This window comes from Drosophila teissieri, chromosome 3R (genome assembly GCF_016746235.2).
Source record: "Drosophila teissieri strain GT53w chromosome 3R, Prin_Dtei_1.1, whole genome shotgun sequence".
Classification (NCBI taxonomy): Eukaryota; Metazoa; Arthropoda; class Insecta; order Diptera; family Drosophilidae; genus Drosophila; species Drosophila teissieri.
Window position 1 is genome coordinate 27,373,490 of NC_053032.1, and position 12,901 is coordinate 27,386,390.

Sequence of the window (12,901 nt, forward strand, 5' to 3'; positions counted from 1 at the left end):
GCTGCGAGCTGGTCGAGTCATTCATGGCGAGTTTACCCCCCGCTCCCCGCCCCCCGCCTGTAAGCCGCCTTGTTTGCCAATTATGGTGTCCTCTTTTAGATTCGCTACCATGCCCGCTGGCTGGCTGGCCGTCTCTTTCTGCGCGGCAAGTGTTGTCTCTATCGCTCGCTCTAGCGTCGCTTGTCATATTTGTCTGCATCGCGTTCGTTGCCTGAGTCTTTCGTTTTTTCCTCCGCTTCTTTCTTTTTTCTTTTTGATACCTCTTTTTTTTTTTTGCGTCGTTCGCTTGCCAAGTGGGTCACTTGCGATTTCATGACCGAGTTTTTGTTGTTGGCTCTTCTCTGCACACATTTCTTCGTTTCGTTTCCTTTCCTTTTATGTTGCTAACTTCTGGCTTATTGTTGTTTTGCTTAAGTTATTTATGATTGGTCAGAGAATTTCTTTCTTTGAGCCAAAGGTTTTCGATAGCTATTCGGTTGTGTCTTTGTGTTTTTCCTAGAAATGCAAATATGGCAAATATGTGAGAAAAAATAGCATCAAAATTAGCATCTTTAAAAGCCACTCTGTTTCTTATCAATTGATTTAAAAGTGACAGTTACAGGCTTATAAATATGTATAATGTTACTAAGATTATTTTTTCGCCAACTAATTCTATTCTTTTCGATTTTTCTTTTGTCGTTCTGATGCCGCATTCATGCTTCAATTGCCACACAGAGGAAGATACATATAGTAATATATCAATTTGGCCAATTAGGCTTCCCCTTGGGCCATGACCAATACATGGTTATTATACCCCGTATCTGACCCCTCCCCTTGCCATCCGAGTATTTCATGCTGCTACGTGATTTACCGTACAAATATAACTCACAATTAAATTTAAACAAAATTATTATCTCAGTGTTTGGCCATAACTGTTCCTGGTACATCACACAACCCCTCAACATTCTGGCTCTTTCTTTCTTCTCTTTCTACTCTTCCTCATCTTTATTGGCCACAAAATTGAATTTAATTGCCGTATCTCAACTTGATACTTGTTTTTTTTTTGCTTTATGGTTGGTGTTTTTTAATGGATGTGCTGAAATTGTTGCTCAATTCTATAATTATTTATGCATTCTGCGACTGCAAACGCGGTTAACATGTCTCGTTAAATCTTTATTGAATATTAAAAGTGGGCATGGCTCGGCTTTACATTCTGTTCGGCAAAGAAAAGAATGAGTTTCTGCTGTTTCGGTTCTTCTTATTCAGAATTTATGCGATTATAATGGCTGCAACACGTAAATCTTGCTGTATAAATGCGGTAGTTAATAAAGTAGGGCCACTGCATTACATTAAATCATTACAAAATTACCTAACCATAAAAAAGATCGTGCTTTTGGAAGAAAACGTTTTATATGAGCTATGGTCGAAAAATGTCGAATGCTTTTGACACATTTCGTATTTGAACGTTGAGTTGTAAGAATATTATTGGTTCTTTAAATTGAGCATGAGCAAATTAGTATAAACATCTTTTCGAAGCTGTAAGAATCTCCGTCTTTTTTTGTCACGTTCTCGATGATCTGATAGTAAATGATAGGCAGTCAAGAGGCGATCTAGCCAAGCTAATAATGCACAAAATGAGCCATGGCACTAAAGTAGCCGCACCAACTATAACAATAACAAATAATAACAACAATCAAGAAAGCAAGCAACGCGATGGGGAAAAGTAAAGAATCTGTGACAGTCGACGGCTCGACGCTCTAAACGACAATCATCATTTGAGTGTGAGTGCTTCAGGTGGTGGAACATCAACGCGGCAATCAAAAACGATTAACAAGATCGCACCACTCCACAACCAGCACCACTTGCCCCACCAGCTGACCCACTTGGCCGCTTTGACAGATGTGTGTCAACTGCAGCAGTCGGAGAATTTTACAAGTTGTTAAGTGTTTTTGATACAACAACTAGGAACAGCCTCAGCCTGGAACAACTTCCACGGCGTGTTGAGTACAGTGTTGGCTAAAAATATCTGATAACAAGTTTTCTTTTCTTTAGTTGCAAATACCCTAAAAGTAATTAAAGAATAATATATTCGATATATATGTTATAACACTGATTTAACTCGCTTTGGGGATAAGATACAACTTATATATAATTTCTATTTACATAAACATTAAGTGGCTCAACTATTATAAAGATTGTAATAATTTTGAGGAATTAACCTAGCCAGAATGCGCTAAAATATAGCCACCTTGGCGACTCCGAACTGTCCTCAGTTTCCCCTCAATAAAGCTGACTAGTATCCGACATGTGCAACAAGTTTGGCAACTGCGGCGATGACGATGCCAAGCTGAGCTCCAGCGCCGACTCCGGTTTGAAATCCGGGTGCAGGAGCCACAACAGCTAAATGTAGTGCAACATTTGGCTGCTTGTTTGTTGGTTTTTGGGATGTCTGCCACCGATCCCCGCCAGCCCTCGAGTCTACGCACTTTGGCAACCCGTTTGCTGTCAATGGGAGCAAGCCAAGTCAAGACGCAACTAAGCCAACCATGACTTGGCCCGGCCCCCAAAAACAGGCACACAAAGTTCCTAAAGTGGCCAACATAAAACAAACAAAAAAAAAAGAAATATATATTTTTAATTACCAATCATAAAGTGCGGCCGCCCAAAATAGTTTTTGGAACAGAACCAAAAGTTTAATAAGCATGACAAACCTGCGGCTATACTCCTCGATCTCAACTCAAGACCCGGGTTCAATTACGGTAATACACCTACCTGGCTGTTCCTCCAACTACTTCCATACTCATCCACGGGTGAGAGAAGCCGAAAGCATAATTATTTTGGGGCTTCTTTATAATTACACTATCTGTGATGTACCAGATGTCTGTGGCCATATAAAACAGATTTAGAATAATATAACTTAAAACAGGGTAATACATTAAACGCAACGCAGCAGAGGGCAAGAATATCAAGTCAGATAATTTGGAAACATAAATTTACTTCACCTCTTACAATATTTTTCGAGGTAAAATAATAATAAGTACTATTTTGCTGAATAGCATAATATATTTTCTGATGTCCTCGATTTCCTTATTTATTTCAGCCACAACAATTACCCACCTTCTTGAGTAAACCAACACGCACATTCAAGACTGCAACAATTTAGGGCTCCGTGAGCAAGTTGAACAACTTTCATTTAAGTGCTCACCTTTTTGTGCACTACCCCCAAAAAGTGGCAACAACACCACGAAATTCCGAATCCCATTGAAATCAACGACTCAAAAAATAAATAACGAAAAAACTGCGGCAACAAAAACAGTTTATAACGACGTGATTCTTTGGCATTGTCTGCGAGTTCCCTCATTCCGTCCGCTTTTGGCCGAAAGTGTGCTCATAATTAGCCCTTTTTGTTGACGTTTTTTATTTTTTGGGGCCAGAGCAATGCACAAAATTAGCAACTATTACGCTTCTATTATTCTGTTGTAGTTGTTGCTGCCGCTGCCGCTGCTGCTGCTGCTGACTATAATCTCGGCCTTTAGCTGATGTGAAAGTAACAGTTTTCCTTCCACCATTATGTGTCCGTTTGTTATTTTTTAGTCTTTCTGCTGGCTGCCATTGAAAACTCTCCCATTTCGAGCAATCATAATTTGAGTCATTACACTAAGTGCGGTTTGTTGTGGATCTGTTTGTGCTGAAAATATCTGATGATTCGTATTTGCAAATATTTGACATTTACTTAACTCGATGCTTTAGTTGTGAATTAAACAATATTATTTTCAAGTTCGCTTTCCAAGTCTTTTGTTTCCGTAGAACCATTCTGTTTTTAAACCAATATTTTAAAAAATGGTAATAAAATTTGGTGTTTTGGCAGGACAGAGATCCTTTTCCCATCTCATTCATTAACTATCAGTTTTCCAATTTGTTTGAAGGTTGCGCAATTTTACCACCCATGCTTCCTGCGCCTCACATGTGTGTAAGTCGTGTGCCGCACAAAGGGCATAATGGGCACACTCCTGACTTTGCTGGCATATTACATAACCATTGAAAACACATTCCCTTATCCAGGAACATTGCACCATTTGAAGGTCAATTGTCACACAGAGAAAAATGTTGCTCATTGATGTGGTTATAAATCAACAACAAAATCATTCTGTACTTGCTTGGAATATAATATTTTTCCATTTAAATACACTCATATAAATCTGCGGATATAATATATATTTTTTTAACTTTCTTCCAAAAACCTAATCGATGTACCAGAAGTTCTGTTTACCTGCCCCTTACAAAGGCCTTTGTTTGTACACAAAAATATCTTCGAGAAGGGTTTTCGGCAGTGGCCGGACTGAGGAAACCGAGATCGGATACGCTGCGGATTAGTCTGGGAAATTGGGTCAATCTCTTGTCACTCGGTCTGTGTCACATGCAAAACATTGCCGCATGATTTACGACTCGGTGAGGGAATGAGCAACTACCATTGCAGATTTTCAGTTGAAGACATCGGTGCAAGAGTGACTGCTGCTGCTGCTGTTGATGCTGCTGCAATGCGGATGCAACATTTGTCGCCGGCTGCCTTTTGTCATGGCCATAAAACCTCTGTTTCTGCCTCTGACTGACTGTTTGCCGTTTTCCACTTAAAGTCCGCCATTAAATTGTAAATTTCACCGTTTGCCGTCCTTTGACATTGTGCTGGGCCTCTTACCTGCCCGCCGAATGATGCAAAATTCACGCCATGGATATTTACTTAATGACGTCCTCGCACGAAGGGTTAAGAATGCTTTTACTATTCCCCTTGAACTATAAAAAATTCTTTCGCCGTGTAATGCTGAGCTCATGCGTGAATAAACAAAGGCAAGGTAGCGAAAGACTGAGAGGAGAAAAAAAAATAAAAATAATATTAAAATTGGGTCATGGCACACCCCTTTATAGCCAACGGCTGACGGCAACGCCGGATTCTTGTCCATCTCATATGTATAACTCATAATAAGGTACGCCCACAGCAAACCGAATCTGTTTTCTTGCTTTATTATTTTTTCACAAATCGACACCAAAAGTTGCCCGCGGAATGAGAGATTACACAAAGAATGTAAACAGCACATCTGGACATTCGAGTATTTGCCTAAAGAATTTTGAATTCCAATTTCTGAGAACCTTTACAAGTCTGTGGTGAGCAACTTAAGTACCCTTTTATCCGTTTCAGCAGCAAATTTATTGTTAAAGTTTATGGCCCAAAGACAAGTTTTTTTGCTATGCTAATTATTGAAATTTATATTTTATTCATATTATTTATATTAAATCTTCTTTTGAGCGCATTCTCTTACGCGCTACTTAAGATAACATTCTCTTTTAGCTACCATATCTTTAGCAAACTTGAATACAAATATTGGCTACATCGGCTTCTTTCGTTTTGGCAACACGAAAAAATTCGCTTCAAAAGAAGCGGAATAAGTAGGGTTGACGTATTCAGGTTAAAGAGATGCGACAAAAGCCCACTTTTGATCTCATTTGTTTTGCAAAGAACGGCTAAAACATTCTGATTCACTTTCATGCGCCGAACCATCTCCGATTGTTCGGGCCCCAAACAAGAGGAAGACAAAACAGCTAACAAAAGTGGCCAGAAGGAAATGCAACAACAAGCCAAAGAGCTTGGAAGATTTTATTTGCTTAGCCAACGCTGTGAATATTTAATTTGCGCACTCACACACCAAAATACATATTTATATACAGGCATACATATCTACATACATATGTAGAAGACGAAGAGTGGCTTTAACGACACTGGTGACCCAGATTTTAGGGGCAAGCTTAAGCTTAAAAGCTACAACGCTAATAAGAACAGCAATGCCGCCGCCATTACCCACACAAGCACACATAAAAATACAACAAAATTAACAAAAAAAAAAAAAATACAACTCAAACGCCAAAAGCATTGTTGTTGTTCTCTTATTTGTGCGTGCTGAGGAAAGATACTCACTAATTAACCCAAAGCCAAAGTCAGAGCCAAAAGAATCAACCAAAACCCATTTGCAAATTGCGTCTGAAAGAGATGGGCACACACAAAATGAAAGAGACAACAAATTGGGGGCTAAAAAGAAAGAGGTATAGCAGAATCCGGAGAGTTTCGGGAGGAGGTAACACCCAAATATAAATTATGCTTAGGAAACCCCAAAAAAAGAAATGTAGAAGTGTGCACGTCTGTGTATTCGTAAGTTGGCCAAGACAAATACATATGACATCATATCGCAGGCCTCATTGTTGAGGTAGAAACACAATAGCTTAAGAATAGAACGCAAAGAAATTATAAATTGATGTGGGCATTTGTTCTTCTGAGAAATTATTAAATCCCAACAAGATGGGTACAAAAAGCATGGGATGCATGCCAAATGGGAGCGAGTGAGTTAAATATAAATAATTTACTTTATACTGATTGTTTTTAAAACCTAGAATAGACTAAACATTTCATGAACTATTTCTACTTAATCTTTCCATATTTAATCATTGTGATTTTGCAGCGCTTTTAAATTTAGTTTGAAATTATTCAAATGACTCAGCGCGGGTAAAACCCTTTGGCACCTGCATACCCCTTTTTCTTTCTTCGGGTTTCTGATTTCACAACACCCACAATAACTTTTGGGCACCCACACCCACAGAAATCCGGCACACACACAAACACACACACGTGCACATTTGGAGCTCATTTATTGTTCAACATTGTTAAGTAACCATCATCATCAGTCGAGTTTTTTTCCGTTTTATTTTCTCAATGTTTACATTTGGCGCTTTGGCCCAAATATTCTGAAAAAAAATAAAACCGACAGCGGTTCCCAACTCGAGTCTTTCGATCTTCGAGTGGAAGTGGGATGGCGAGTGCTGCGGGCCGTGTCTCTCCTTATATATTTTCTTCTTTTTAGTTTGGCTTACAGTAATCATTGTCATGCAGGCGATTCTGCTTCATTATTTCGCCTGCTGTACCCACGCTTCTTGCCATCCGCAACTCCCCCAAAACCCCTCCACCTGATAACCATCGTAATGAGCTTGAAGTTAAGGTTCTGATCATCATCTCATGGCGGCTTTTTCTGTAAGGGGGTTTTTTTTTGGGAACGAGATGAAGATGCTGCTGGCGCATCACCATCGTCATTTCTTGGTCACGCCGAGACTTTTGTTTTAAATGAACTTTGTGTCCATTGATTTTCAAAGATGCTTTGACACGCCATCCTAAATCTGTAAGTAGGGTGTAAATAAAGATATATCCAGAGACCAGCAAACTAAAATTTCAAATATTTTCTTCTTAGTTGTTAACCAAATTTTATAGGTACCATAGGTACCAAAATCAAAAATGTTACTTATTATTCTAGAACTATAAATATTATTCTTAGAGCATCTAACCTTCGCCTTGTGACTCCCATTCGAAAATGCTATTTTCTTTCGATTTCATTGCCTCTGCCTTGCTTGCTTAACCAATATTTTGCCGCTCGATAATGAAAGGAAAGCAAAACGGGCGACTGGAACTGGAACTGGAGGAGCCGGAGGTTGTGGGGGATGGGATGCGCTGCGATATGGTGGGATGGAATGGAGACGGTCAGTCAAGTTCCCAATCCCAACAGCCGAAAACCACAAGGCCCACTACACACAGCAAAAGCTTATAATCATCAAGAGTGAATCTGCTGGTGAAATGGGCCTGGTTGTTGTTATGGATTTTGCTTTTCGGCGGCGACACACAGTCAGTGGTGTTTGTGGTTTAGACTTTGCTTTCTTTCGCGGCGGTGGGGATTTCATAATATTTGCATTGGTGTTGGCCTTTTTGCCGCACAGGTGTTTGTGTGACCCACTTTCGGAGGCATCATCCCGGCCGAGATGCCTGAGAAGTTCTGACAATGCCCGAAAATCAGCAGAAATGCGCTCACCAAATGATGCGGTGGCCACTTCTCGGAAAGGCTAATATTACACTGACTAAGAGCCCATTTCATTCGAATGGGGTACGTGATGCTCCCAGGCCAATAACAACCCGCTGTGAGTTGCAAGAATTCCAGTGTCGTTACAAATATTTATTTTAATGGATCCGAATTATTAATAAATATGGAATACTTATTGTTCTTAAATAGATTAGATTAGTTTAGTATTCGCTTTAAGCTCCAAAGTGGCACTTACCTTAAGAACCATATAGAACAAAAGTAAATTTATGATATTACATATTATCATGATATGATTATACATAAAAAACGAAACCGATAATAATATTATATATTTTACTTTATATTAAATCAAAACGAAATGGCATTTAAAAAAAAATAATTTAAATAATAATAAACAAATAAAATTATAAAATGATTAGTACATAAATTTCTACAATTACGCAGTAAGTGGCGCCGCCATTGGCCAACACTGGAACTTGTACTTACCATGTAGAAACGATGTAGATAATATTTATTGGCGGACTTTTTAAAATGGAAACCTCAGAAACAAATGTTCCACAAATAAACTTGATAAACTTTTTTACAATTTGTACAATTTTGTTAGTTTTTGCACTAAAAGAAGGGACTGTAATAATTATATTTCCGCTTATTTAAAATTAAATAACTACATATATTAAGGAATAAAACATATTGAACTGACATTGACTTCCAGAGATCAGGAAGTCATCAGAAAGTTCCATCAAAATATTGATTAGGAAAGGCTACAGCAAAATAAGTACAAAACGTGGAAGCCATAATATCAACATCATCAGCTCTTCGAGTCGTTTCCCACTCTGCTCCACTGATAAGCCGTCTGGCGAATAGGTTGACTTTTGTCGCTGGTCGACTGTCTGGAACTTGCCAGAGATGTTAGCTCAGAGAAATGCCATTAAGCCATCGATGTGCGCTCCCCACAATAATATTCACTGGGCAATCATTTGGGAAGGGAGTGTCTTTTAGTGTGGGTGGGGAATCCTTTATTATTTCTCTTATCTTTGTGAGTCTCTTAGATCGCTTTATTAAAAAACCTATTTGAACAAATATTGTTTAGTTATAGTAATAAAACTATAGACAGTTTTTTAATATGCAATCCGCATCTACAGAAATTAATATATATCAATTGAATATGAAACACATTACATAGGTATCATGAGTGCTGTAAACTCGAGAAATATCCAATTAACTTTAAAGTTCTTGCCGTAGCCGAATGTGTTTATTTATAAATGGAAATAATTAGCACCTTGAAACTATCCCCCATATAGCATATAGCACTCGTATTATTTCTCTTAATGTCTCCCCAAGAGAGTGGGGAGCACGCTCCCAGAGAGACAACAACAGCTGCTCGCCAAATACGTCGCGTGTTTTGGAGGCAACAATTCCGCTTCAAATGCTCCACCGCCGTCAACAGAGCTCCAACGTACTTTTTGTTTGGCGCGAGTGCGTCATTATTATACACAAATCGAGGAAAATCAATTGTGGTGCCAAAGTGCGTGCAATTAAAGTGTCGAATTAAGTTTAAGAAGCCCCAATAAACCAAACCGCAAAATGGAGCGTATTTTGAGGGGAATTATGCGGTACAGAAATACGACGAGGGAGCAAATGGTCAAGGAGTTCCAGAAAGTCCGCGACAATCCAGAAGTGAGCAGCCATACAGTTTATAGGTCAAGATTTCGGAATAGAACTATTTCACATTCACAAAAAAAGAACTTGGAGCATGCGTTTGCCTTGTGGGGAACCAATTGCCCGTTTTTATATCATTATCACATTTTTTTCGACTTGTCTGTCGCAAACTTGGCGCTCTCCCCACATTTCGCTCTTTATCTTGGCTCTCTTTTGGGTTTTATTTGGTAAACAAACAACAAAGGCAAACCGGTTGACCACCAAATTATCCCCATTCACCCCCTTTTGTTTGCTTTATATTAAATTATATGTTCATATACTTAGCTGATGGCTTTTCAGTGCTCTTGAATGTCGTGCACCTTTGCTAATTGTCAATTTAATGTAGTTCTAATTGGAAATATTTAAACAAATTTAAAAAGGAAATATCACAGATATTTGAGACTAAGAGCAAAATAATGAATATTAAAAACTTGTTAAATTAATTAGATTCAAATTGTATTAAAAAATGAATCAATTTCGTGGCGAGGTCAAGAGAACTATTTAATCAGCAAAAATAGTTTTCTGTGAAAAACGTGGACTTCCTTCAAGATATGTTCGTCCATCAATATTTTCAACATACTTGAATTTCCCTGTTGTACAGCCTTGAACCCATTGACGCATTGGCCATTTGCCAAGTATGTCATAACTTGGGGTGCCTATATTCGGTGTATATTGGCACATTGGCCGATAGCTAGATATTCTAACATTTAATATTGATAAACTTTATCATTCAGCCCAAGGCCGTCTTCTTCACCTGCATGGACAGTAGAATGATTCCCACCCGGTACACCGACACTCACGTGGGCGATATGTTTGTGGGTGAGTAACTCCAGTCGAGTAGATAATTTATGGCCTAACATTCCTGCCTAATCCCACGTTTAAGTGCGAAATGCTGGCAATCTGATTCCCCATGCCCAGCACTTCCAGGACGAGTACTTCAGCTGCGAACCGGCAGCTCTGGAGCTGGGATGCGTGGTGAACGACATTAGACACATAATAGTCTGCGGACACAGTGACTGCAAGGCCATGAACCTGTTGTACCAACTAAGAGATCCTGATTTTGCCTCCAAGGTATTTGGGAAAGTCAAAGCTTTTAGGGTCTAGATCACTACTAGCTACAATCGAATCACTCACCTTTCTCCACCAGCTTAACCGACGCCTCTCGCCCTTGCGCTCTTGGCTGTGCACCCATGCCAACACCAGCTTGGAGAGGTTCCAGGAGTGGCGCGACGCTGGCATGAAGGATCCACTGATCTTCTCTTCGGAGACTCCGCTCCGCCGCTTTGTGGCCTACATCGATGAGGAGCAGAAGTTTGCCTTGGAGGACAAACTATCCCAGATCAACACACTACAGCAAATGTCCAACATTGCCTCCTACGGCTTCCTTAAGGCTCGCCTTGAATCCCACGATCTCCACATTCATGCCCTTTGGTTCGATATTTACACCGGTGACATCTACTACTTTAGTCGCGGAGCGAAACGTTTTCTGCCCGTTGATGAGGACACCGTGGATCGATTGTCCGAGGAGGTGAGGAGATTCTATTCGTAGGCGAAACAGGCCAACAGGACCAACTGGATTATCTGTGATATGTGGGCCTTATACCGCGATCGGCATTTAAAAGTTACCAATATTTAGGATTGTTTTGTGTATTTATAAGTGTGTAATTGTTTTTGTATATAAACTTAAGGCCTACAAAGGTTTCAACTTACAAATCTACGAAAAATCAACGAAGGAGATGGCAATCCATCGCTCACTCACTACGACCTCCATAACTTAAGAAAGCTATTATGTGAGATGCGCACTGCCATATTTACAATTACACCATTAACTATTACGGCAGTCATGAAGAAAGTGAGCGATAAAAAACATATATACGTATTTATAGTTACGGGAAGCTGTAAGACTTTGGGGCGGCACCTTGGGCGCTTCGATGTTTGCACAACAACAGACGGTATTCATGTCTTTTTGAACGGAGAACGGCTAATGGTGTTATGGAAAACAACGATCCTCGTTTAATCATCAATGGTACTTGTGGCCATGATGGTTCATGGCACTGTTGCTTGGATTTTCCAGCTCCTCGAAGTACTTCCGAGCGTTCCTTATGTTGACTAGCGTAGCCTCCGAGGGCAGCGTGGGATCCGACATGACCACCATCACGTAGGTGTTGCTGGTGAAGGTGTCTATGAAAGCGGCAAATGCGCTATTGCGCACCTCCATCGATTGGAACTTGGCGCCCAATTTGGAACAGCTTAGCTTGAACTGCTTGATGATGTTGGACACCTTTTCAAAGCGGTGCGAGTCGCGGTTCTTCTTGCTCTGGCAATGGGAGATCACCAGAAAGGTGGCCTTTTCGAACAACAGCACCTCATCCGCCTCAATGACATTTCCGAAATGTGTCACAGAGTTCTCCAGAGCAGCAACATTCGGTATTAGCATCGTGACGATGGAAGACCAGGCTCTACAAGCAGTTAATAGTTGTATTTTATATAAATTCTCCTGAAAACTGCGCGTTTACTAACTTGTATAGTGTTTCATCCCAAATGCTGGTGCGGAAACAGGTGACATTCCCGGGCTTAGACAACTTGATGAGATCCTCCATGCGCTCAGTGAACACACTCTCGCGAAGGCCCTCCGGCACCAGGTCCATTTTGTGCACCAGACAGAAGATCTTGGCCTCAGGCGAATTCTGGAGCAGTGCCTCCAAGCAGCTCTGGTAGTAATGGATGTCGCGCTCTATCTCCTGGCTCTCCACATCAAACACATAGATCAGCACCTCCACATTGCGAAAGATGTTGTCCCGCTGCTGGGCAAAGTACTGCTTCATGAAGCCCTCCTGACCGCCACAGTCCCAGAGATTGAGTACCAGGTTGCCCAGAAACCGCACATGGGAGTGCTCCACATCGACTAAGATAGGATAGTGCATGGTAGGATCAGTTCCTCCCCTTTCCGATCATATAGTGCTACTCACTTGTTGCTCCGAGGCGTGTCGTATCACGGGCGATATAGTTAGCAAAGATAATGGAGCGCATGCTGGTCTTTCCCGATCCGCTCTTCCCCATCAGCAACACCTGGTAATACAAATATATTGTACTTCCGAAGCTTAACAGGAACAAGCAAAAACCACACCTTTTTCTTCATTGTGCCGCTGGTTTTTCAGATCTCCAGGAAAATAATCAACAATAAAAACAAATAATAGGCTGGGCTAGTGATGCTACACTGTCGATGACACCATCAAAAGTAACGCGAAGTTAAATGGATGGTTATCGAATTGGTTCCTTACCGTTAGATTAAAGATAATAAGAAATGCATGTATTTT

General features: G+C 40.4%; 2 protein-coding genes across 2 annotated transcripts; one reads left to right on the forward strand and one right to left on the reverse strand.

The window, feature by feature from the left end:
• Positions 1–9,212: 9,212 nt before the first annotated feature.
• LOC122619581 (beta carbonic anhydrase 1) lies at positions 9,213–11,455 on the forward strand. The gene is made up of 4 exons (XM_043796601.1): positions 9,213–9,563; positions 10,319–10,403; positions 10,468–10,655; positions 10,732–11,455. The coding sequence occupies exons 1-4, from the start codon at positions 9,471–9,473 to the stop codon at positions 11,131–11,133; spliced, it is 768 nt and encodes a 255-aa protein (XP_043652536.1). The 5' UTR covers positions 9,213–9,470; the 3' UTR covers positions 11,134–11,455.
• On the reverse strand, positions 11,216–12,849 carry LOC122619580 (ras-related GTP-binding protein A). Its single transcript, XM_043796599.1, has 4 exons — positions 12,712–12,849; positions 12,554–12,653; positions 12,105–12,489; positions 11,216–12,043 (listed from the first exon to the last, which is right to left on the reverse strand). The coding sequence occupies exons 1-4, from the start codon at positions 12,721–12,723 to the stop codon at positions 11,605–11,607; spliced, it is 936 nt and encodes a 311-aa protein (XP_043652534.1). The 5' UTR covers positions 12,724–12,849; the 3' UTR covers positions 11,216–11,604.
• Positions 12,850–12,901: the final 52 nt, after the last annotated feature.

Bases quoted from the DNA above. Each gene is read 5' to 3' on its own strand.
- LOC122619580 (XM_043796599.1), bottom strand. The intron at 12,490-12,553 runs GTGAGTAGCACT...ATCCTATCTTAG, and splicing joins GACACGCCTCGGAGCAACAA to TCGATGTGGAGCACTCCCAT. The intron at 12,044-12,104 runs GTTAGTAAACGC...AACTGCTTGTAG, and splicing joins TGGGATGAAACACTATACAA to AGCCTGGTCTTCCATCGTCA.
- LOC122619581 (XM_043796601.1), top strand. From the start codon at position 9,471: ATGGAGCGTATTTTGAGGGGAATTATGCGGTACAGAAATACGACGAGG. The intron at 9,564-10,318 runs GTGAGCAGCCAT...TTTATCATTCAG, and splicing joins AAGTCCGCGACAATCCAGAA to CCCAAGGCCGTCTTCTTCAC. The intron at 10,404-10,467 runs GTGAGTAACTCC...CCCACGTTTAAG, and splicing joins CGTGGGCGATATGTTTGTGG to TGCGAAATGCTGGCAATCTG.